Source organism: Rhinatrema bivittatum, chromosome 2 (assembly GCF_901001135.1).
Source record: "Rhinatrema bivittatum chromosome 2, aRhiBiv1.1, whole genome shotgun sequence".
NCBI classification, from domain to species: domain Eukaryota; kingdom Metazoa; phylum Chordata; class Amphibia; order Gymnophiona; family Rhinatrematidae; genus Rhinatrema; species Rhinatrema bivittatum.
The window spans coordinates 593524185-593551304 of record NC_042616.1 but is presented as its reverse complement, the minus strand read 5'-3'; the positions used below and the strand labels follow the sequence as shown (position 1 = coordinate 593551304).

The window sequence follows — 27120 nt, the reverse complement described above, 5'->3', positions numbered from 1 at the left end:
AGAGTGAACAAATCTGCAGATAGAATACATGTCAATGCCAATATTTCCTGACACTTCTTACAATTCTTCCTGCTGCGTAGCCTCCCCTCCAGCAGGACCCCTCAGTGAGCCTAGATCATAGCTGTGCAAGTTACTTCCTTGATGATTAAATGACGCTTCAGTTCCAGCCCTATTTAACTCAGCCTATCCATTCCCTCGGTGCCTCTTCATTGAGTCAACTTGACTCCTTGTCCTAGCCACCCTTGCTTTGTTATCCTACCTTGGCCTCTTGCCCTGCCTTGTGGTCTACCTTGGCCTTCTACACCTTGCTCTGTGCCGTTCTAGGCCTCCTGGTCTTGCTTTGTGGCATTCCAAGCCTATCTGCCTTGCTCTCTTTTTCTGGCCTCCTGGCCTTGCTCTGTGGTATTCCAGGCCTACCTGCCTTGCCCTGCTACCATCCAGGTTCACTTGTCATGCTCAATGCCTTCTTGGGCTTTCCTGTCCAGCCTTATGGGCTTTCAGGCCTTCTAGGTTCACTTAGCCAGCCTTGTGCCCTATTGGGTTTTCCTGTTTAATGTTACCTGCTCTTATCTAGTCCTGTCGTTGTCTTATCCTTGTCTTGCTCTGCCCAGTCCAGTCCCTTGTATGCCTTCCCAAGCCTTGCCCTTGCCTCTGGTCCCAGCCTATAATGGATTCCAGCTCCCAGGCTGTAGCGGGTTCCAGTCCTGCCAGCCCTCAATATCAGCCCAGCTCCAGCCCTGTCTGAATCCAGCTCCTGCATGCCATTAGTATCAGCCTTGCTTCTAGCCCTGCTTGTATCCTGCTCCCAGCCTGTATCTGACTCCAGCACCAGCCATGAAGTTCTTAAGAGGCAAGTCCTACCAGCCCCCAGAACCCAAGGGCTCAAACTGCAGGAGAGGGGGGCTGATTAGGCAGAAGACTACCTTCAATTTTGCCCTGCACCCCTTGGGGGGGGGGTTTCTTGATGCCAGCCTGATGAACCCTGATTTCACTCGGTTATAGGAGCATCTTTGCTATACCTGCCTGCTCCAAACCTCTTAACATGTCATAACAAATATTTTATTTTTTTTCTGCTGAAGTTATCCCAAATATTTGCTTTTACAACAGCTGCTATTTGAGTATAACACTATTTACCCTCCATAGACCATAAATTATTTAGTGAATTGAATGCATAGTGAACATGCCAAAAACAGCAATTTACATCACACCACCCTTGTTGCCTGAAGCATTTTGGCAACTTTAAAAGTCATCTTGCATTTAGTTGGAATACAAAAGGATATTAGTGAAAAGATAAAACCTAAGCAAAAATGTTTTTTGGGAGAATAAATTGTTGGTATTTTGAGGACATGACCTGCTTAGAACTAAGCATTAAAAGGCAATCTACTTGTGAATTTGGTTAAAAGTATTGTATTTTTGGGATTGCAATCTCAGAATCAGTTTAAAGACCATTAGCTAATCTGTAATCATACACTATAACTTTATTGAAAACAAACTCAATGACATAGCAAAATCATCATCCAAAAAGCTATTTTTTTGTGCGACAACTTGCTGCATTCTTGTCCTATCTTCTTTGTCAGGTTTCTAGTCTTATGACTTCAAATGGAAATAATTAAGGGTGTGGGGTTTTTTCCTCCATGTCGTTTCATTTTGTGTCGTCTGATTTTGATTTTAAAATGGTTCAGGGAGGTGTTTATTTCGGGTTTCCCTGATTTCAGATTTAGTGTACACTAACTGAAAATGTTACCAATAGGTAAAAAAGTGTCAATTGAGGAAGCAGGTTGTTAGCTAAAGGTATAGTTCTGCATTCCCATTAGCTTTCTCCTTAATTACTTGTTTGTGTTGCCAAGATTGCAAGGTGGTGTTTTTGGGGGTGGGAGGGAGGAAGATGGCCAGTGCCTGGTAGCAAGTGTACACAAACAAGTGATATAATAGCATCAAGTTCTGGTCAGCAAAAACATATAATGCAAATGCATATTTGTCAATCCTTTTTATTTTAGGAAAGGGGCTCTGACATTTTAGGATATGCATACTTTGAATACCCCTGGTGTGTGTGGGATGAACGGTGAGAGGGGGAGTAACTGTCTAGTGTGTGTGTTAGGGGGTTGGCCAGTGAGAAGGGGTTGACTGGGGTGATTGTATAGGGTGATAAATGGGAGACAGACTGGTTGAGGTGGTGACTGGTGAGAGAAAGGCAGCCTGGTGTGTGTGTGTGTGTGTGTGGGGGGGGGGGGTGACCTGTCACTTCAGTCATCCCCCCCCCCACCCTAATCTTTCTCCTACCTTTCACCCCATAAGTCACCCCAGTCACTTCCCCTCTCACTGGTCTCCCCCATACACTCCGCGCTGCTTCTCTTTCACCAGTCACCACCCAACCAGTCTCTCTCACACCTGTCACCTCATAAAGTCATCCCAGTCACTCCTCCTCTCACCAGTTGCCACCACCACCCCCCCCCCCCCCCCCCCATCCAGTCTCTCTTCCACCTGGCACTCCATACAGTCACTCCTCTTCCTCTTACCAGTCAACCCCCCCAACACCAGGGGAATTCAAAGTATGCATCTCTCAAAATGCCAGGGCCACTTTCCTAAAATACAAAGGACTGGCAAATTCAAAATATGCATTTGCATTACATGCTTTTGACTAGAACTTGATGCTATTATTACATCACTTGTTTTACACTTGTTACCAGGCACTGGCCATCTCCCCAGAAACACTACCTTGCAATCTTGACAGCACAAATAACTAAGGAGACAGCCAATGGGAATGCAGAATCATATCTCTAGCTAAGTAACTGCTCTCCAATTGACACTTTCTAACTTATAACATTTTCAGTTAGTGCGCACTAACATGAAATACCAAATTTTTCGAAATTTCGACATCTTATTTTGTTTCGTAGCATTCCTGAAACAAGACAAAATAGACAATTGCAATTAAATTGTCTTTTTTTCTAGGGATGTCCAATTGTTTTAAATTAATCTAAAAAATGCATTGAGCAAGTTGACAGTATTGCATACGTCTAGTAGCCCTACTAAAATGATATGTATTTATTGTTTTATACAGTGAACAATATTCAACATATATATATGCAATATTTAACTTTTTAATTATTTTAATTTAATTTAGGTCACGAAAACATTCAATGTTTAATTGTTAATTGTTATTTTTCAATGTTATTTTTCAATGTTCATTGTTCGATGTAAACAACCCCGGTCTGACCTCCCAGACTGGGGCAATCTTTTCGTTTATTGTAAACCGGACTGATTTGTATTGTATACAGGAATTCCGGTATATAAAAATTAAAAATAAATAAATAAATAAATAAATGTAGTAGTAAAAGAAATACAAATAAGCAATTTTGACAATGGAGATGGATTTCAGGGAAAACTGCTGATCCAGGAACTTGAACTGATTGTTATATTTGGTGAAAAAAGGAATTATTTTCACTGTTGTGGAATTGACTAGAGGATGTATTGTGTTTTTACTGCCTTCCCTTGCACTACCAAACAGCTAGCACCATTAGGAACCTAAGCAACTACATCACTGTGAAATATACTACAATAACCCATCCCAAACTGCATTAGGCATCTTGTATAAAAAATGCACAAATAAAGGGAAATGTAATTAATATAATGGAATGTAACAATAGGAGGGAAACAAGTAATAGATCTGCAGAGATTTTGATTTAATCAATTGTTAATGCTTTTTTTTCTAGAATACTACACATAGGGGTAGATTTTCAAACAAGGCGCGTTGGCGTAATTTTGTTGGCGCTCCAGGCGCAAACAAAAGTACGCGGGATTTTAGTAGATACGCGCGGAGCCACGCGTATCCGCTAAAATCCTGGATCAGCGTGCACAAGGCTATCAATTCTGTATAGCCGGCGTGCGCCGAGCCGCGCAGCCTACCCCCGTTCCCTCCGAAGCCGCTCCGAAATCGGAGCGGCCTCGGAGGGAACTTTCCTTTGCCCTCCCCTCACCTTCCCCTCCCTAACCCACCCGCCCGGCCCTGTCTAAACCCCCCCCTAGCGCGCCGGGACGTGACCTGGGGGCAGGTCCGGAGGGTGCGGCCACGCCCCCGGGCCCGCCCCCGGAACGCTCCCGACACGCCCCGAAAACGCTGCGCGGTTCGGGCCCGCCCCCCCCGACACGCCCCCTCGCCAAACCCCGGGACTTACGCGAGTCCCGGGGTCTGCGTGCGCCGGTAGGCCTATTGAACATAGGCCTACCGGCGCGCAGGGCCCTGCTCGCCTAAATCCGCCCGGATTTGGGCGGATTTAGGCGAGCAGGGCTCTTAAAATCCGCCCCATAATAATTAAGCAATAAACTGATGAAAAGGGCATGTTGCTGGCCGTTGAAGGAAAGAGGCAAAGTGAGGGTGTTTAACCTAGACAGGGCATTAATGAAGACTATGTTGCCAAGAGAGCATTATTGTGTTTCTATGCTAACATGTGAGGCTTTAAGGCTTTTTATGCATAGTTTTAAACATAAAGCACATGATGTAAGCCTTTTGAACAGTAAAGTCATTAAAACAGCATTTCTAGGGACTTAATTCTAATGCTCAGATTAAAATTGAACATGTTTCGTACATAATTACCCTGATAATACCTTGCTTCCCTTTTTTCTTATTGGCTATAGCAGTTAATTTGATTATCTTTCAGATTTATTTAACCCTTTTTCTCCCTACTATTTTCTGCTTCTGGGCAAAATAGGATGCTGCTGTTGTCTTAGTTTTAAATGAATTTTCTGGGCAGTTGAGGGTAAAAATAAATCAATATTGACAGTCAGTTTTTACTTACAAGTTACAGACTGGCATTATCTAAGATTACTATTTCCATCATGAAAAACAAAAGGACTTACTTGCTCTCCTGTTGCAACTCCAATTCCTAATGGAACCAAGGCCTAAAAATACAAAAGCACTTATAAGGCCATTCTTCAATACAAAGAAATAAAATGTCTTACAAGAGACAGGGTTAGCTAGAACTTTCTAAATAGAACTCGACTCTCTCTCTAAACCTAGTGAGTCACTACAGAATAAGATTTTGATTTGTGAAATGTTAATATTGACAAGGAAAATGTCATTGAAGTCTACAGAAATGAAAGATATGATTAATGAGATGACCATTATCTGTATTCTTTCAATGACAGTGATCTAATGTTATTTATTTATATTCTAAAACTTCAAAGTAGATTACATTTAGGTACTGTAGGCATTTTCCTATCCCCAGGGGGCTTACAATCTAAAAGTAACTTTCAAACCTATCTGCGGTATAGCATTTAGACATGTAATTGATGCACAAAGATTAATGCAGAAGCTGTACAGTGTCTTTAATGTGCATTTCTGCTTTGAAAGTAAGTATGCATGTTTCACCAATGCAAGAAAACTCATACTTTCTCTATCCATTTTATAAACATACGTATGTATATTTTAGGCATGTAAAAAAAATATAACATGAATGTGTGATAACTGATTTATATGCAGAAGCAGATATTTTATAAAGTATGCAAGTATATGCTCTTGAAAATACTTACTTGCATGCATACTTGAAATCACCAGTTTGCTGATACTTTATCCACCTAGACCAAGAGTGGCCAACTCCATGAGAGAGATTTGCATGCACTGTATCCACTGCATGCAAATCTATTTCATGCATATTCATTGTGGATATCCTGAAAACTAGGCCTATTTGTGGCTCTGGAGAACTGGGGCTGGCCATCCCTGACCTAGACCCTATAGTACTTCACCCTGAATCTGCTCTAGTTCACCCAGAGCTCCCACCCAAAAACTACAAACAAATTCAATTTCACATGCGCAAGTCAATTAGCAGGTGTAAAAATGTACAACTAGGGTCATTAATGTATATTTATTTATTTATTTTATTTATTTATTATTTTTATTATACCGAGTTTCATGATAAGAATCACATCAACCCGGTTTACAATTAACATGTGTGTGGAGGCAGGGAGTAACATAGTGATAAACATTTCCCAATTCAACATTAAATATAGTGTGAAACTTAAAAAATATTAAAACAATAATTAGGACGTGAGAAAGTTACAAAAAACAGGGAATAATAACTATATGTGCATAGTTCTTTCAAAATAGCAACTAACGTGCATAATTCTGAACCCTGCCTTGGAACCCCCCTCCTACCCTCCCCCCACACACAGTAAAATATATGCACAAAATGGAAAATAAGTGCATACTCTTCGGGGCGGATTTTCAGAGCCCTGCTCGCGTAAATCCGCCCAAAACCGGGCGGATTTACGCGAGCAGGGCCCTGTGCGCCGGGAAGCCTATTTTACATAGGCCTCCCGGCGCGCGCAGAGCCCCGGGACTCGCGTAAGTCCCGGGGTTCTCGGAGGGGGGCGTGTCGGGGGCGGGCCCGGTCGTCGCGGCGTTCCGGGGGCGTGTCGGCAGCGTTTTGGGGGCGGGTACGGGGGCGTGGCTACGGCCCGGGGGCGTGGCCGCGCCCTCCGTACCCGCCCCCAGGTCGCGGCCCGGCGCACAGCAGGCCCGCTGGCGCGCAGGGATTTACGTCTCCCTCCGGGAGGCGTAAATCCCCCGACAAAGGTAAGGGGGGGGTGTAGACAGGGCCGGGTGGGTGGGTTAGGTAGGGGAAGGGAGGGTAAGGTGAGGGGAGGGCAAAGGAAAGTTCCCTCCGAGGCCGCTCCGATTTCGGAGCGGCCTTGGAGGGAACGGGGGGAGGCAGTGCGGCTCGGCGCGCGCAGGCTATACAAAATCGATAGCCTTGCGCGCGCCGATCCAGGATTTTAGTGGATACGCGCGGCTCCGCGCGTATCTACTAAAATCCAGCGTACTTTTGCTTGAGTCTGATGCGCAAGCAAAAGTAGGCTGATCGCGCTTCTTTTAAAATCTACCCCTTCATGTTTACAAAATAGAATATATGAGCATACATGCTATTTTTATGCAAAAAAAACCTCTTTGAAAATTCATGCCTAAGTTTGTACCTGAGGCAAGGAGGTTGAAGTGACTAGCCCAAGGTCACAAACAGTGGCAGTGGGATTTGAACCCTGGCTTCCCTGGCTCACAGCCTGCTGCTCAACCATTAGGCTAGCCCACTGAGAGGTGTACTGTCTTTAGAATACAAGCTATTGCCTCGTATTTACCAGCAGTACCAGAAATCTCTCATGTTGCACATATTTTGAAAAGAATTTGAACGTTTTGATGAAGATATTGTGTATCAAACTCCATATCCTTGTAAATATGTGAGGAGCATTAGATCTGCACAGAGAACCACAATTTAAACATGTAAACAAGGACGGATGAGAGGGTGTGCATTGCTGGCCTCCCATGAGCAGATCTGAGGGCAAGGAGAAAGGCCACTCAAATGGAATAGCAAGTGCTATGTTCATGTGGTGTTTGCTTTTACTTTCCATATGCTGCAGGCCATTGAAAGGGTGCACAAATGAATTTCCCTTCATCCTCTTAATAGGGGCAGGCTCCATGTGAAAAATTGCAATTCCTCTTTCCTAATCAATAATAATTCATTAGGCCACACTAACCATCATAAGGGAATCTCCTATATACATACTTAACCCAGATCTGGATTAAAAATTACCTGCAAAATTATAGCAGTAAATAACATGAAAAATGACTAAATATGATTACATGTATCTCAAGCAGGGATGTGCATCAGATCAAGTCAAATCATATAGGAAAATTGGTTCTTACCTGCAGGGCCAGAGCAAGGGTATTGGTTCTTACCTGCAGGGCCAGAGCAAGGGTATTGCTGCTGCCGCCCCCCCCCCCCCCCCGGTCACACCCCTCCCCCCTTACCTGTTTCGGTGCCGACTGTGTGCCCTGAGAAGCACACAGTGTCGCGCTCCCCCCCTACCTGTTTCGGCACCGATTGTGAGCTTCTCAGTGCGCCGAGCCGTAGGGAGCACCGAAGAGCAGCCACGTGGTGCCGCAAGTGGGGCCTATCCCGTTTGCGGCAAAGAGAAATAGAAACAGTCGGCGCTGAAACAGGTGGGGGTGCGCAACACTGTGTGCTTCTCAGGGCCGTGAACAGCGTGCTGCTCGTGGCCCTGAGAAGCACCAAGTCTCTATTTCTGTTTGCCGTGAGCGGTATAGGCCCCGCTTGCGGCACCACGTGGCTGCTCTTCGGCGCCCTAGGCAACCACCGAAGTTCGCCTAATGGATGCACTGGCCTGCTTACCTGCTAATTTTCGTTCCTGTAGTACCACGGATCAGTCCAGACTCCTGGGCTTTGCCTCCCCTCCAGCAGATGGAGACAGAGAAGTTTTGGCGGACTCTGTCTTAAACCCTGTGGTGCCACCTAGACTGCCAGTATTTCAAAGTATCAAAGCAGAATGATCCAAAACTATCCTTAACTAACTAACTATCTGCTATAACTGGGGTTCAACTCCATAGAAACCAGGCAAACTAACCCAAACCGTAGCAGAGCCCGTAACAAGATTGGAAAACATTAATAAAATATTCCAATTATGTAAGCACTTATCTGCAGAGCAAATTAAACAAGAATTGAACGAGCAGACTCTCCATTATCCCTACGCTGAAAAGGGCGGGACTCTGAACTGATCCGTGGTACTACAGGAACGAAAATTAGCAGGTAAGAACCAATTTTCCTTTCCCTGTACGTACCAGGATCAGTCCAGACTCCTGGGATGTACCAGAGCTCTCCTATCCAGGGTGGGACCCTGAGAGTCCCGCTCGAAGTACACCTTCCCCAAAACTCCCTGGGGCTCAGACATCCAATTGGTAATGACGAGCAAAGGTGTGCAAAGATTTCCAAGTGGCCGCTCTACAAATCTCCTGCGGCAAAAATTGCTGGCACTCAGCCCAAGAGGCTGCCTGTGAACGCATAGAATGTGCTCGTAGACCCTCCAGGAAGGGACGACCATGAAGGAGGGAAGCGGAGCCAATGGCCTCTTTTAACCAACGGGCTTTAGTAGCCCAAGACGCTTCATGACCTCTCTTAGGACCACTCCATAGTACAAATAGATGGTCTGACATGCGAAAGCTATTTGAAACCTCCAAATAACACAACAGGGCCCGGTGGACGTCCAACCTTCGTAAATCAGTAGAGTGGGGATCAGAATGATCCAAGTCAGAGAAGGATGGAAGTTCCAGAGACTGATTCAAATGGAAAGAGGATACCACCTTTGAAAGAAAGGAAGGAACCTTCCGTAAGGTCACTCCTGAATCAGTATTCTGCAAAAAAGGCTCCCTGCAGGATAAAGCTTGAAGCTCAGACACCCTGCGGTACGAAGAAATGGCCACGAGAAATGACACCTTCAAAGTAAGATCCTTCAAAGTAGTAGTAGTAGAGCCTTAAGAACTAAGTTTAAATTCCTCGACGGACAAAGCCTCATGAGTGGAGGATGCAGATGTTTCGTCCCCCCTAAGAAACGCGCTACGTCCAGATGAGTGGCCAAGGAGATTCCACGTAACTTACTACAGAAACCACCAAGGACTGCCACCTGCACACGTAGCGAGTTGCAGGACAAGCCCTTAGCTAGGCACACCTGCAAGAAGGAAAGAATATCCGACACCACTGCTCGAGTACACTCTATGCTGTGCTGAATGCATCAGGCCTCAAAAATTCCCCACACTCGCACATAAGCTAGTGAGGTAGAAGTCTTCCGCGACCGCAAAAGAGTAGCTATCACCGCATCTGAATATCCTTTACTCGTCAAACGTTGCCTCTCAAAAGCCATGCCGCGAGAGAGAAATGATCCACCTCGTCCAAACAAATGGGCCCCTGATGCAGAAGATTTGGCAACTCTGAACTGCAGTGGGCCGAACACCACTAGGTTGACTAGGTCTGCAAACCAGGGACGTCTAGGCCACTCTGGCGCAATTAAGACCACGCCCCCAGATGAGTCTCTATTCTTCTAAGTACTCTTCTGATCAGTGGCCAGGGCGGAAACACATACAGCAAGACTTCCGTCAGCGAAGGAAGAACCATGGCATCCACGCCTTCCGCCCCCGTCTCTGACTGAAGAAACAAGGAGCCTTGGCATTCCGGAACGTCACCATGAGATCCATGCTTGGTCTGGACCATGCGTCGTATATCATATGGAAAGCTTCTGCGGAGAGTTCCCACGCTCCGGGATCGAGATGGTGGTGACTGAGAAAGTTGGCTTGAACGTCGTCAACCCCGGCAATGTGAGAGGCTGTGATACTGATGAGATGCTGCTCTGCCCAATGAATCAGGAGCTGAGCTTCCATTGCAACCGGTTGGCTCTTGGTTCCTCCTTGGCAATTGATATAAGCCACTGTTGTCATGTGGTTCGACAGGACTCTTACCTATTTCCCCTGCAGAAGTGGCAGAAAGGCTTGCAACGTCAACCGTACTGCTCTGGTCTCCAGACGGTTGATTGACCACCAGAAGCCCTGAACCGATTTGTCTTGACAAACCGATCCCCAGCCGGAGAGACTGGCATCTGTGGTCACCTCTGTCCAAACAGGCACTTCCAAAGGCATACCCCGGTTCAAGTGGTCTGAGAGGAGCCATCAGTCGAGACTGGACTGAGCAGAATCCGTGAGAGGAAGAAGGTGGTGAAACTGTTAGGACACCGGATTCCAACGGGAAAGCAATGCTGATTGCAGAGGTCTCATATGAGCAAATGCCCATGGCACTAACTCTAGAGTGGAGACCATGGAACCAAGGACCCTCAAGTAATCCCATACTTTTGGAGGATTCTTGGTCAACAAATCTGTTCTTGTAGTTTGATAATGCAGTCCTTGATGAGAAATACTCGACCCCGCCGTGTGTTGAACAACGCTCCCAGGAATTCAAAGACTGCGAGGGAGTCAGGAGACTTTTGGCAGGATTGGCTACCCATCTGAGAGACTGTAGTAGCTGAACCACTCTGCTTACCGCCGAATGACAGAGATCCTCTGACTTCGCCTGAATCAGCTAGTCGTCCAGATAAGGATGCACAAAAAGGCCTTCCTTTCTCAGGTGTGCTGCCACTACAATCATGATTTTGGTAAAGGTCCTGGGTACTGTAGCCAGGTCGAAGGGAAGAGCGCAAAATTGAAAATGATCACCCGGTACAGAGAACCGCAGGAACTTCGGCATTCGTCCAGACCACCAGATGTGTAAGTATGCTTCGGTGAGATCGAGGGATGATAGGAACTCTCCCTTGTGGACTGAGGCGATGACCGAACGCAGAGTCTCCATGCGAAAGCGTGGAACACAAAGGCACCTGTTGACTCGCTTCAGGTCTAGTGTGGGTCGCTAGGTGCCACAAAGTAAATGGAGTAACGACTTTTTCTCTGTCCCTCGGGTGAAACTGGAACAATTGCACCAAATTCGAAAAGGTGACTTACAGTGTCCCTCACCGCCTGATGCTTTGTTCGTACGAGCAAGGGGAGACCAAGAAGCGATCCCGAAGGCGCCGAGCAAAATCTAAAGCATAGCCTTGTCTTATCACCGTGAGGACCCATTGATCAGACGTTACTTTGGCCCATTCCTCGAAAAACTGAGAGAGTCTGCCTCCTACCAGCGGAACAGAAGAATGGACTAGCCGCATTTCACTGAGAGGATTTGACTCCTCCTGTGGACTGAGAGGCCCCAGATCTTCCGAATCTATGGCCACGAAAGGACAGAGGCCATGACTGTTGCCTACCAGGAGCTGACTGGGAAGAAGAGCCCGACGAACAAGAAGCTCGGAATCAACGATTCCCTCGAAAACGAGACTGGGAAGGGAAGGTACTCCTCGGTCTGGGCTTATCCTCTGGCAAACGGTGGACATTATTCTCACCCAAGGATTGGATCATGCTCTCCAGTTCCTTTCCAAACAGCAATTTGCCCTTAAATGGCAAAGAACCCAACTGAGCTTTAGAGGAGACGTCGGCCGATCAGTTCTGCAACCAAAGTAGGCGGCAGGCCAAAACAGTGCCACCATGGACCGGGCTGATGTCCGAAGCAGGTCATACAAGGCATCAGTGCTATAAGCAACTGCGGCTTCTAGATGTCCTGCCTGAACGGCCTGCTCCTGAGAGAGAGAGGTAATATTCTGCAGATGTTGGACCTGACGAAGCCCTGCATGCAAAGAAAAGCTGTTGCACATAGCCGTGCAGACCCCTAGCACAGAAACTTCGGAAATGTGCTTAAGTTGCACCTCAAGCTTACGGTCCTGAAGATCTCGAAGTGCCGCTGCTCCTGTCACTGGGATGCTGGTCCTTTTGGTAACTGCAGACACCACTGCGTCCACCTTAGGCACTTTCAAGAGGCTCAATGCCTCCTCAGGAAGGGGATACAGCCTATCCATAGCTTTGGTAACCTTCGGTCCCAATTCTGGAGTATCCCATTCACAAAAAAGCAAAATCGGTGACAGACAAATGAAAGGGAAAGGTCTTTGTCGGCCCCCGGACCCACCATGACTGGGTCAATGTTCCCCAGGCAGGAATCTTCTTTAGGTACCTCAATACCTAATTCTTCCAAAACCGCCAGAATGAGCAGGTTCTAAAGAGATGGACCACCTTAGGGTCATCTCCGTCCATGCCCTGTGGCTTGACCTGGTCCACGTTGTCAAGATCCGCCCCAATCGGGGGCTTGTCCCCTGAATTCGGGTTGTCCAGTTAAGAATCTGGGGAGGACACATCGCCAGTCGGACGAGACAGGGCGGAATGGCGGAGGGACCAGGATACCAGTGCGGCCCCTTTCTCAGGAAGCAGAGGCCGCTTGGGACCACACGCCCCAGAGACCAACGAGGCAGCTCCTGCCCTTCTCTTGGCAGCTTTGCGGGCTTTAAAGGCTTTGTGTAGGAGCATGAGGAGGAGGATTCAGAATCCCCCTCAGGGCTCTGCCCCTCCTTGTTAACAACCTCCTCTGTCCACTTGCCTCCCTCAGGGGACTGAAAATGAAGTGAAAAGTATGTAAAATGGCTTCCATTCCCGCGCTGAGTGGGAACGGATCTGCACTGTCCTGCTGCAGCCGCCCGAGCCTTCCCAGCTCGCGGCGCGGCTTGGAAACGCCGTTGCTCCTGGCGGCCAATGGTCCCTCCCGACTGGGGAGGCAGGCAGAACAAAGGCTGTCTCCACATGCCTTGCAGGCCACTTGCCGCGGTATGAAGAAAAAAAAAGGTTGCACCGAAGAAAAGAATCGCTGACCGGGTAAGACGCCCACCCCTAGTGCAGCCCGATAACAGAGGGAGACCTGACACAGCGAGGCACTCTGCCCCTGTAGCAGGAAAAAAACGAAGCGGCAAAAATTTTTTTTTTTTTTTAAATAACCTGCTCGATGTCATTCTGTGTCCTCTGCCTCTGAGGATGAGTGAGCCGGGCTCCCCGCTATCACCCCAAACCTAGGGGGCGGAACAGTTATAGAGGTTCTTAACCCCACGCTCCTAATGCCTCAAATACCAGGGGGGCTAGTCCACTCGGGACCTGCCAACACCCTCGGAGGCTCTGAAAACTTGAAGTCCTTCCGACCTGTTCACAATTAAATAAAGTTTTGGGTTTTTTGCTTTTTTTTTTTTTTTAAACTAAATTCCTCTCTTTTTTTTTTTTTTTTTACTGATTAAGACCAGACTGTAGGTTTTGCACCTCCACCATCTGCTGGAGACAGAGAAATACTGGCGGACTGTAGGTGGCACCACAGGGTTTAAGACAGAGTCCGCCAAAACTTCACTGTCTCCATCTGCTGGAGGGGAGGCAAAACCCAGGAGTCTGGACTGATCCTGGTACGTACAGGGAACAATATTTTATGCTGAACTGATAAATAATTAAGAGTCTATTCAGAATATAATAAATGATTTAAGTGTTTCTCAAAAATAACATTTAAAGAAAAAAGCCAAGGATAGTAAATCTAAAGAATGAATATGATTCAACTGTCTACAGAAGGGGTAAACCAGGAGACTCACAGGGTTCAATTTCTAGGACAACCTACACATACACATTTATTATATTCTGTATAATCATAAATATAAATTGTGAATATCCTGAAAACCGGATATAGCATTGGTCAGGCAGATCTACCTCACTTGTGATGAAGAAAAGGAAAAGCCCTGCTACCTTGGAGATCGTTGCATGTCCAAGAATATCATCGGGTGATGTGGGCTCCTCAATCCACAATGGTTTAAATTCAGCTAACTGGGAGACCCAGTCAATGGCTTCCGGTACATCCCATCGCTGGTTGGCATCCAGCATCTGGGAAAAAACAAAAAGATGAAAAACATGTACATTTTGACATCAATGTTTAAATACAGGGATATGTGCGCAAGTCAAATCAAACTTGAACTGAACAAATCTGAGCTTGGTTTTAGTGTGCCTTAATCCTACTCTGAGCAAGAGAAACATTTGGGTAGAGGCCTCAGGGAGGCGAATACCACCTGCATGCTAGGTAAGTAGAAAACCCTTTGGGAACATGGCTGAGTGGAGCTCAATAATGAGGATTATAGGCAGGCTCTATCATTTGCATGCCCAAAATAATTTTTTGTGCGTTTCAAAATAGATGAATAGTGGCTCAATAAACATCACCTTTTGCAAGAGTAGATATTTGGGAAACCCAATGTTACACTGCTATTTGTTATTGGTGGATCCCCGAGCCTCGAGGTGAAATAAGCCCATTTGACATTTATAGAGAAAGTTATAACTTCAAAAGCTCTTCACAGCTCAGATTCTCGTTATCTGCATTTCCTGACACTCCACTGCTGTTCGTGCATGATAAATTTAAGCAAATAAGCAACCTTATTTGAAGCAAAAAACGCAATTGTAAAACTGTAAAACTCTGATAAACACACAAAAATGCCTGCAGGCTTCCAAACATTCTACTACTCTAGCACAGCACCATCAGAAAAGAAAATAGAGAAATGTGAAAAGGATATGTTAACTGTCACTAATAAGTTACAATTGGTACAAGATTCAGGTAATGCTTTTATTAAAGACAGTCTTAGCATTCACAAGGAGCTAGAATATATGGAAAATTTAATGAGGGTAAAGAATTTACGATTAATTAATTTTCCTGTAACTAGACTTCTTTCACCCTGGGAACTGTTTAGGAAATATTTAAAGGAAATTCTCTTATATGAGGAGGAAGAATCATTCTTGTTAACTGTTAATTGTTCATAGACGACATTTTTATTTTATTTTATTATTTTATTATTTATTTATTATTTATTATTTTTAATTTTAACCGATAGTTATAACAGATACAGTGATGTATTTTGAATCACTTACTTATAATTACTTACTGACAATTTATACTTCCACCTGTTATCTAATGCTTTTTAAATGTTTTTAAGGTTTTTATGTTATTGACGACTTGTTCTATGTAACGCCACAACTGCGATTGTTCTGTTCATTGTAAACCGATATGATTTGATATTTTTATCAAGAATGCCGGTATATAAAAATTCTAAATAAATAAATAAATAAAATGTGAAGCGAATGCCAGAGCAGGACAGTTCCAGAAACGGACTCCAGATATATAGCACGTCAAAGACCTATCCTCATTAACACGAGCCTCAACTCTGAATTTCCTTCTCTTTTCTTTTTAAAGTTAAACCCTTAATTTTATTCAAATCCTCATGAGCCTACAGAGACTAACTGAAAGATTGCATTTGTTTGCTGCTTATTTAAGTTCAATTGCAAATGACTTAATATGCCTTGCTGCCAGAGAAAGAAAGACTAATGGGATCTTACGGGCTAAGTGAGTAAGTAAAGAGCAGTTTAAAATTTCCATAGAAGTCTTGAGTTATTCTAGCATCTATTTCATGGTTACGTTAGTCTTTGATATCCTGCTTTTCAAACAATATAACAAAACAGCTTACATTACTAAAAACAACAAACAGAAAACACAAGACCTTAACACAAAGTATGGATAATATATAAATCAAACAAGACAGAGCAAAACAAGCATCAAGTATTTTAGATTTAATTACTGGTCAGTTCCAAATGCAAGCTCAGGTACAGCACCCTGCCCCAGAGGGCTCATGATCTAAAGTTGTACCTGGGGCAATGGAGGGTCAGTGGGAGAAGGGGGGATTTGAACCCTGGCTTCCTGGGTTCTCAGCCCACTGCTCTAACCATTAGGCTACTCAAGAAGCCTTGAGTTAGATCTTTCCAGGTTAACAAAACAGAAACAAAAAGCCCTTCATATGGGTGGAACTGAGTTCCATGTGAAAGCTGGGATGCCTTGAACTGGTATGTAGTAATATTTCTCTATTTGATATTCCTAAACCCAATACATTAAGAAATTGTATACACAGTACAAAAAATTCAAACTATACAATAAAAAAAAAAAACTAACTCACACAGTGGAACAACATGATTTATTTATTCTTTGTCAGATGATTGGACAGAACAACGTTGGAATATGTTATAGAAAAGGGATGAGTGTTTAAAAGTATTTCGTCGGATTACATCATAGAAGAGCCTTTATTTGATCGAAATATACGGTTTGAATATATGAAGAATACATCATAGAGGCACTTTAGTGAATTTTTACATACCGGTATATGAAAAATTGGAAGTAGAAAAACAGTATATACAAACTGGACTTATACAGACTTTTCTAAAAAATTATACCTATATATGTCACATTGTTATATTTTAATAGTGCGTATGGGAGTGTGTGTGAGTTAGTTTTTTTTATTGAATAGTTAGATTGAATTTTTTTGTACTATGTATACAATTTATTAATGTATTGGGTTTAGGAATATTAAATAGAGAAATATTATTAACTTCTAGTATTTTCTCATCGTTTGGACAGGGTATTGATATTCAGAGAAAATATAAATGATATAGTGTTATTATTACCGATTGAAGTGGTATGTAGCAGAAACCTCAGGGAGGGTAATTCTCAGAGCCATTTCTGTGGTTAAAACCATGCTTCACCCAAGGAAAGGGAGCTTTTTGGAAAACTGTCCCATTTTTACAGGTAAAAGTGTGCTTGTGGTACCACTAAATGCCTTCTTTTACCCACACTAGGGGTGGCATTCTTGGGAGGCGAGGTTTAGAATTAAGCGCACATTAATACTTCTACATCTCTGTATCACTCCATGGTCTGACTGTATCTAGAGTATTGTGTGCAATTCTGGTCGCCACATCTCAACACAAGATATAATGGAATTGGAAAAAGTTCAGAAAAGGGCGACCAAAATAATAAAGGGAATGGAATGATACCTCTATTAGGAAAGGCTAAAGAGGCTAGGGCTCTCCAGCATGGAGAAGAGATGGCTGAGGGGGAAATATGAAAGAAGGCAGTAAAGTCATGAGTGGATAAGATAGAAAACGCAAATCAATTGTTTACTCTTTCAAAAAATAAAAAAGACCAGGGAAAACTCCAAGAAATTACTAAGTAGCTCAGTTAAGACAAATCGGAGAAAATACTTTTTCATTCAACGTACAATTCAGCTCTGGAAATCACTGCCGGAGGATGTGGTAAAGGCAGTTAGCATAGCTGGATTTAAAAAAAGGCTTGAACATGTTCCTGGAGGAAAAGTCCATAAATAGTTATTAGCCAGGTAGACTTGGGGAAAGCCACTGCTTATCCCTGGGCTTAAGCAACGTGGAATCTTATCTACTATTTAGGATTCTGCCAGGTACTTGTGACCTGGATTGGCCACTGTTAGAAACAGGATATGGGGCTTGATAGACCCTTGACCTAACCTAGTATGGCAGTTCTTTTGTTCTGAATTTTTCCCCAAACAAAACAGAAGTTATAAATGCATGTAGGTAGTTTTCTTTATGGAATTTTTTTTAGAGGGAAAGCATGCGGGGATTTTTACTTTAAAAATGAATGCAAAAGGTTTGCGGGTAAAAAGCATTTTGCAGATATGTGACCAGTCTGAAAGTTACCTCCAAAACATTACCTGTAAATAAATTCCTTTCAAACCTCAATGAATGCGCACAAGTGGAGAAAAATGTTTAGAACCTCATCCTACAGATAGCTCTACCTATCCAGAAACATTTTACTTTAATTATGCAAAGAAGTGTTAGGATTCAAACATTCTGCTCTGCAGAAAGACAGGCTGGGGTTAAATGGCTCACGTAATATAGCACTGCAGAGAATACATAAGCAAGAGATTTGAGAGAGAAATGGCTATTTTTTCCCAAGCATCTCCACACACATACGTTGTGCAAGACACTGGCAACAGGGTGCTTGAATCTTGGAGGGCGGGCAGCATGAGCAGTGCGGCAGAGAATACGGTCCATAGCGACGGCTGCCGCCATTTGGGTTCCAACGTTCCCGTGCTCTGCACGTCACGTTGTGGAGGCGAGGGTATGTACAAGGCTGCACGGCAGGGAAGGCGTACCAGCAGCAGTGCCACTGGTGCAAGTCCTTGCTCTGCTGGTTCTGAGAAAGCCCCCTATAAACCTGTGGTGCCGCTTAGTCTAGGGCTGGTGTCTGTCCTAGGCTCGGCCACCCGTTTCCCCCCTTCTCCTGAACTCTGCTCTACGCTGGAGCATTTTCAAAATTCACAGGCCGGCTGTGCTGATCTCATGCATCACATCATCAGCGCAGGCGGCCTGGAAAGGTTTGAAAATGTTTTCGGTGCTCGTGACTTTAGCAGTTGGAATGGCCAGCCAAGCATCGAGCTGCCCAGCAGCCTCCCCAAACAGTGTCGTGAGTAGTCTGTGAGAAAATGTGGTTGGAGCTTGCCAACGGGGAGGCAACAGCCTTCCTGGATTTTGTTGGTTCCTGTTCCTATTTTTCTTTTCCTTCTGTTCTCAAGCCTGTTCTCTTTTTGGAGATTCACTGTATTGTCTGCTGAGTCAGAATCAAAGCTCTTGGGACTCATTATGATGGACCTTTATCCCTGTGTCGTTACTCAGCCATCCATAACTTATTTTGCCCAACTGAGAAAATAAGTTGATTTAATTCATTTCTCCCATGCAAGCCCTCTTTTCTGATGATGCTTTATGATTCAGCTGTCTTTGGGGGATCACTGCATATAGATTAAACTCCACAATTGTACCTGTTTACTCTCACATCCCTCCCTTATGCATACAAGGGGAAAACCACAAGGAACCCATACCACAGACAAGAGAATGTTGTCACTTCCTGAACAGCATCCTCAAGTATTGTTCCTTGGACAGCTACTAGCTTCGCTATTGAGGATAACACTTGAAATCTATTCTCTAACTGGCCCTGCAGAACTGGACGATTAGCAGGTAATCAAATTCAGATCACTGCACTTTACACTGTCGTCATCATCATGATTAGTACAGCGCATACCAGCATTGTACAGAAACACAAAGTTTCTACTCCTTAGAGCTTACAAAGTAATCAAGACAGCCAGCACACACAATGAAAAGCAATTAAGAGGATAGTGTGGACCAATGGAGGATTTTGATTGAGAATAATCGCTTGTGATATTATGGCTATAAATGTTTAATCAGAACTCTGATGATGGATGTTGCATCAGTCCGAGGGTTCTGTGAAATAGATACTGCTCTTCTAGTGATATACAAAATACCCACTTTAGGGACAGGATGACCACTTAGTTGCCTGTGATACGATCAGGTGAATCAGTCCTGGTCTTTAGTCCCCACCTTCAACATACTCGGCAGAGGAGGGGGAGGGGGAGGGGAAGGTTTTCAATAAGGAAAACCTTGAGACAGGAGATGAAAAAGCAAGACAAACCCGTCTGCTCCTCATGACTTTGAACTAGATGACTGCCATATTCAGTAATGAGAGTTTGGCTTCCATCAAAGCAATAAAAGCCTAACCATGCCCATTCTGTACCTGGAGGGAGGAGCCTGCCTGCATAGGAAGCGAGGTCTTGGGGTGCTCACTTCAGCACCGGGCGGACCAGTATCGAAGGATAACCCATATACCTAAATGAGATCCGATTCCCTATCCCTACCATCAAACTGCAGTAACATACATTAAAAACATATACTCACCAAGAGGTTGTTAGGTCCGATCATTTCTCTTATAAGTTTGCACCTGCGAATGTCATCTGGTAGATCTGCACCAACTTTAACTTTAAACCTAAAAATATAAATGTAACAGTTTAGCACAGTTTTGTTTTGTTTTTTTATAAAGCAATATTAACATGACAGCAGTGAGAAATTAATTTTCTGTTATGACTGGCACATTTGCCTATTTACCTCACGGTCATTGTTTGTCTCATCTGCCCTTCGTCAACTGTATATCTAAAATACTATCACTATAAATGGCACAGCACATCTCTGATGTATAAATTTCCCTCTTGGTTTTACCTTTAGAAAAGAAACAAAATTCATAGGAAGTAATTTTCAATAAGTTTTTAGGCGTGTAAATGGGATTTTGAAAATTATGATATATGTTACTTTTATGTGCATGACCCCTTTGAAAATTACCCCCACAGTGATCAATCACGGTCATTTATTTTCCTACTTTTCTCAGCTTGTTTACACAAAACACACCACTTCTCTGTTGGACCCTGTCCAAGTATTTTTAGAACTGGACCCTTGTTACTGATCAGAGGTCAGCCAGCTCTGCAACACAGGAGTAGGGTATTATAATCAGCATCAGAGGTGAGGCTACTTGCTCTCTCTTGGCCTACACCAAGAAACAGTTTCACACCCACTCGGCTACTGAAGTCACCATAGGCGATGGCTTGTTCTATTAGCACATTACTTCACTGATACGTGTTGCAGAGAAATAAAGCAGTTATAACATGATATGACATGACAATATACATAGAAAATATATATATACTAGAAACAGTATGTATTAGAAGATATTAGAAATATATTTCTAATATATTTTCTAATATCTTTTGTGCTTGTATAAAGTGCCAGGTATCAGTAATTGAAATGTTAGTTATCCACAAAAGTAGGTGAAGTGTGAGGCAGGAACAGTGCAATCACACTGCTTTGCCTATGTGCCTCAGATCTTCTCTGAAGGAATCACCTCGTGAGGATGAAAAAATTCAGTACCCATGTCAATTATGTTCTTGGCTACGCTACTGATCCTGCCTACAATGGTGTCAATTAGTATTTGTAATTTCAGATTTTGGTAGTAGCTACAATGTAAACACCTGGTAACTTGGATTGAGATTCTTAACTTTCACATAGGCCATCACACCTTTCAGATGGTGTTGACTTTTGGTTGCTGTTGATTCAAGCTAGGGCAATCAAGAAGGAAAAGGTTCTGTATCTTGCACCTATCCAGTAGGTCATCCCCAATCTTTATGCTTCTAGTACGGTTAACTGTTTTATAGTTCTTCCATTAACTACTGATCTGACTGGTTCTTTTATCCAGATCGAGGAAAACATAAGAACATAAGAAAAAGCCATACTGGGTCAGACCAAGGGTCCATCAAGCCCAGCATCCTGTTTCCAACAGTGGCCAATCCAGGCCATAAGAACCTGGCAAGTACCCCAAAATTAAGTCCATTCCATGTTACCGTTGCTAATGGCAGTGGCTATTCTCTAGGTGAACTTAATAGCAGGTAATGGACTTCTCCTCCAAGAACTTATCCAATCCTTTTTTAAACACAGCTATACTAACTGAACTAACCACATCCTCTGGCAACAAATTCCAGAGTTTAATTGTGCGCTGAGTAAAAAAGAACTTTCTCCGATTAGTTTTAAATGTGCCCCATGCTAACTTCATGGAGTGCCCCCTAGTCTTTCTATTATCAGAAAGAGTAAATAACCAATTCACATCTACCCGTTCTAGATCTCTCATGATTTTAAACACCTCTATCATATCCCCCCTCAGTCGTCTCTTCTCCAAGCTGAAAAGTCCTAACCTCTTTAGTCTTTCCTCATCCCCTTATCATTTTGGTAGCCCTTCTCTGTACCTTCTCCATCTGCTGAATAAATCCAACTTGGGAAATGCAAATAGCATGAACAGCGCAATAGCCTCTCTCAATATTTCTGTCTCTTAATTACCGTAAATGCTATATAGAGTATTGGACATAGTAGTGACAATGATCTGTGTGTATTACACTTTTTTTTATGCAAATTACTCAGAAATCAGTTATTTGTTAACAAAACATATGCCATTAGTTGATGTGACCCTATTTTCTATTGCTTTGCTTCCTATGAGAAAAAAGTTCGGTAACATTTACCTTGTCCAGCCATCCCCAAGTGCCTTGGCACAGAGCTAGACAGAAAGAAACATTTCTTTAATAAAATATCAGTTATATATATTTTAAACAGTAGATTTATGAAACCAAAGCATATGCATTACTCTTTAATAAAAAGCATTTTATATCTGTTATTACAACAAAATAACATACATGTTTAAATTTCAGCACCCAGGGTGAATAATGTATGAAATTAAGCATCGGATTTTGATCCCTACACTACACATAAGAAAGCAGTAATTGTTAGATCATTTATTAATCCACGTGTTAATCGCAGCAATTCAGGCCACCATTTTCTTAAAGAAGCTTGCTCTTTCTGAAGCAAACAAGATGGAAAAACAGACAGCAAAGCACCATGAATATTCTTCTATTTACAAAAGAACAGAGAAATGCAGACACCGCACGAGTATGGCTAGGTTCTAAAACATATCCTTTGCACTGCTGCCAGACTGTCTTCCTTCAACCTGGTCTGAAACAAAGAACTTCGACGCTGATTGGCGGTATCTCAGCTCTAAAGTCATTTTGAAACCATGCAAACTTTTTACTTTTATTAAAAAAAAAAAACTTAAAATGAAAATGTAAAAAAACAAACAAACTGAGAATCTTCCAATCAAGATTTTGTTCTTGGCCATCATCCATGTGCAATGACTATGCCTATTCTCTTGCTGAAAAAGTGAAACCAAGACCCTGCCATCAGCAACAGTCTTGTAATAATTGTGAGAGCTGATACACTGATCTTACTCAAATAAGGCACTTGATTCACTACTCTAGTGTAAAGCTGAGGAGTGTTTCCTCTAGTTCCAGATGATTAGTTAGGTTAAGCTGCCATTTGCAGCTGGAATGAAAAAAGCTCACTCCAACATTCTGTTGTACAGCAGAAGGCTTGCGCTTCAGGAGAAACAGCACCAGGGATCGCTCCTTCCCCCAGGGAATGTTACCCAATTGTTAGTATGTTAATGAGGAGAGTCCGAGGGGGAGGGAGGAGCAGGGGCAAATGAGGCAGATGGAAGCAAGCCCAGGTGATTTTTTTTTTTTTTTTTTTATGGCAGAGCGCATTTTATTTTTTTCTTAAATGGTGGCATGAAAATGAAAGAATTTTGTTGGGTTTTTTTTTCATTCCATACGATAACACATCCCTACTTAGCAGTATAGGTTAGAATAACTGGACATCCAATTGAGATTTATCTGCTGTCATAGACTATGTTATGATGTCATTTCTTCTAAAACTTCATCTACTGTCCCCTCCAAACTGAACTCACTCAGATTTATTATCTGAAAAGAATGGCTGATTTGGGAATTCCTCCAACATCCTCTGCAGTAAAGACCAATGCAGTTCATTAAACTTCTCTGTATGGTCTTATCTTCCTTGAATATACCGTTTTATGCCCTAATCATCCAAGGTCCTCATGGACTCTCTTACGAGTCCATATAGGCTGAAGAAAACTTCTATTATACATTGCTGATTCAGACAAAGGCCTCAATATATGCACTGTACAACAGACATTTTCCAGCTCAATTCAGCATCAGTTCAATGATGAGTTGAAGCTCCCATAAGGATTTGTGTCCAGACTTCATGTTGCAGGCTTTCAGGATATCCACAATGAATATGCATGAGAAAGATTTGCATGCACTGCCTCCATTGTATGCAAATCTATCCCATGCATATTCATTGGGGATATCCTGAAAACCTGGCCTGTTTGTGGCACTGGAGGACTGGAGTTTGCCATCACTGGACTATACTATCTTAAGTATTTCACATTTTACCCTACATGCATCCTCTTCCTCCAGACTTCCAATACTAAATGAAACATTACTAACAGCCACTCAACCCAATTTTGTTCAACAAACATTGTAAACCACAGATCAAGTTAACACAAGTCAAATGTTCCACACTTCAGTTCAAGTCCTAAACATGTACTATTACAGTATAAAGAGTCAAACCTCTTTCAGGTGCTGATCTGTGTACCCCAGCCAGGCACATGATGTGGTATAAGCAGGGTACCCATTCTTCAACATCTGCTCCTCTGCAACAATGACAAAAGGTCTCCAGTGAGCACATGCATCTAAACAATTAAAAGCACACAGCAGCTAAATGTGTCATGTCCTGTGGCATTCTCCCAAAACGAGATACCCACAAAACAACATTTGAGAGAGAGATTTGGGGGTAAAAAAAAAAAAGGGCTTTATTCCATCCACTGGAATGTGGAAGAATTAAAGAAATTGTCTGGAGATATACTTGAGAAATTTTTCAAAACCATTTCCAAGGTAAACAGTGCTTTTCCTGAGGAAATGGCCTTTTACAAAACTTTCTGCTAGACACGAGGGTAAATTTACGCACATATGGCCTGCGTGTGCACAATTTTACACAGTGAACAAAGGTGTTTCTGGCGGCGGGTTTGGAAAGGGATTTGCATTTACACACATACTTTTGCATTTTCAAAAGCATGGGGTGAACTTTCAAAGCACTTACGCATGGAAAATTAGCATATACACACGTTAAGTAGCTTGTACTGGCATAATCCCTATTTTATAAACATCAAAAGTACCAGCGTACTTTAGGTTTCGTGCGCACACATACGCGTGATCAAGAGGAGTGGTCTACGGCCAACAGTTACATGTATAAGTGGCCATTTTGAGTGAGACTTGTGTGTATATATTTGGCAATCTACTCATGGAATTTTACACCTGATAATTATCTTGCATAATTAATATTAGACTTGTTTATTGTGTACTTTTGGCTGGGTGTGAGGTCTGGGTGAACTGAGGGGTAGTTCAGGCTGAAGAATCAGGAGGGTCTCAATGACCTGGGCAAATTAGTGGAGGAGTCAGAAAATTGGCAATTTCAATTACGTGCATCTATTTTAAATATGGCGACTCATGTGTGCATATTGGGTTTTACACAAGCAAGTCCTATTTTTATTTTTGCTCGTAAATATATGCACATATATTTTAAAACTGGTAGGAGTAGTACGTGCTTTCGATGCACAGCAATTGTTTACATAAGCACATATATTGTTGGGTAGACTTGTGTGTATTTTATGATAAGCACAGATTATAAAATATTATCATAGATCTGTGTATGGCCATATACATGTATGTGGCCATGCAGAGTTGTTTGAAAGTTACCTGCTAAGCATGTACATTTATCAGAAAATAAAAAAAATTCTACACACATATAGGCAAACAAATGTAACTATATTTTCACAATTGCTGCACTCATGATGAATATGATACCTACCATCATAGGTGAGGGAAGATATGGATTATTGACCCCATAAACATCACAGAAGTTCCACAAACTGACCCAGATAGTTACATCAAATAAAGACAATACCCACTTCCTTAATGATAACTATATCTGTTTCTTAATATTCAGTCTATTAAAGAGAAAGTACCTATTGTATAAGCTCTGCTACAGTCCCAGACCATGGATTGCCTCTGGGTGACAGAAATATGCATACTTGAGACAGATAATGTTGTTCTGAATCAATTATGTTCCCCAGGGTATTCTGTTTTTTTTACAACCTAGGCCTAATAGGCTTATAGAGATAGAACATAACTATTACGAAATTATTATTGAAAGTTCTTCATTGATAAATATCTGGATAGTTTGGTGGTCCTCCTAAATTGTTAACCCAAAATGTCTCTCGACTAACTGAAGTCTTATCCACCTTGAAAATTGACTTGAATTCTACTATTGTGCTTGGAGATTTCAATGTACACGTTGACCAGTGTTCACTTCGAAAACTACAGAAGTTTTATTACATTCCATGGCAGGCTAGGGTGGGAACAATTCATAACTTTCCACTCATCAATAAGGCCATACCCTGGGATCTTTCATTTATAAATCTCACTTTGCTGGCACAATCTCCAGCCACTCTTAGTGCCCATATAATACAATGGTCTGACCATCTTTTAATATCTTGTAACTGTCTGCCGAAATCGCAACCGAAAAAACTTCTGAATATAAAGATTTAGTAACGAAGAGAGGGCATTTTGATATTAATCGATTTAGACCAGTGGTTCCTAATCTTTTTTGTTTGTGGCACAGGGTTCACTTCATTGTGGTACACCAACCACTTCCCCATCATCAGTTTCTCTTCTCTTCCTTCTCCCCCTTCCCACTGGCACAGTTTCTCTTCCCTTTCCCTCCACCACCTGGTGGTATCTTCCCTCAACCTCACTTCCTGTCATCACCTTCCCTTTCCCTATACCTCCCTTCCCCACCCCTTTGAAGCATCATCTTCCTTCTCCCTCCACCCATTTCCCCCAACCCCTGGCATCATCAATTTCCCTATCCCTCATTTCCTGGCATCATCATCTTCCTTTCCCTCTCATAAGAACATAAGAAATTGCCATACTGGGTCAGACCAAGAGTCCATCAAGCTCAATATCCTGTTTCCAATAGTGGCCAATCCAGGATACAAGTACCTGGCAAATATCCAAACACTAAGTAGATCCCATGCTACTAATGCCAGCAATAGCAGAGGCTATTCTCTAAGACAACTTGATTAATAGTAGTTAATTGATTTCTCCTCCATTAACTTATCCAAACCTTTTTTAAACCCAGCTACACTAACTGCACTAACCACATCCTCTGGCAACAAATTCCACAGCATAACTGTGCATTGAGTGAAAAAGAATTTTCTCCAGTTAGTTTTAAATGTGCTACATGCTGACTTCATGGAGTGCCCCCTAGTCCTTCCATTATCCGAAAGAGTAAATAACCAATTCATATTTACTCATTCTAGACCTCTGATGATTTTAAAGAACTTTATCATATTCCCCCCCCCCTCAGCCATCTCTTCTCCAAGCTGAACAACCCTAACCTCTTTAGCCTTTCCTCATAGGGGAGTTTTTCCATCCCCTACATCATTTTGGTCACCCTTCTCTGTACCTTCTCCATCGCAACTATATCTTTTTTGAGATACGGCGACCAAAACTGTACAAAATACTCAAGGTGCAGTCTCCCCATGGAGAGATAGAGAGGCATTATGACATTTTCCTCTTTATTCACCATTCCCTTCCTAATAATTCCTAATATTGTTTGCTTTTTTCACTGCTGCAGCACACTGAGCTGATGATTTCAATGTATTA

General features: G+C 42.9%; 1 protein-coding gene across 3 annotated transcripts in view; it reads right to left on the bottom strand.

Moving 5' to 3' along the window:
• The window catches only part of ENOSF1 (enolase superfamily member 1), a 137742-nt gene that overhangs the window by 51552 nt on the left and 59070 nt on the right, over positions 1–27120 (bottom strand). For all 3 annotated transcript variants that reach the window (XM_029591093.1, XM_029591094.1, XM_029591095.1), the window contains 5 exons: positions 23965–24047; positions 22006–22040; positions 19847–19934; positions 14009–14143; positions 4855–4896 (listed from right to left, as the gene is read on the bottom strand). In XM_029591093.1, coding sequence (XP_029446953.1) covers positions 4855–4896; positions 14009–14143; positions 19847–19934; positions 22006–22040; positions 23965–24047 — 383 coding nt within the window. The remainder of the gene's footprint in view (positions 1–4854; positions 4897–14008; positions 14144–19846; positions 19935–22005; positions 22041–23964; positions 24048–27120) is intronic.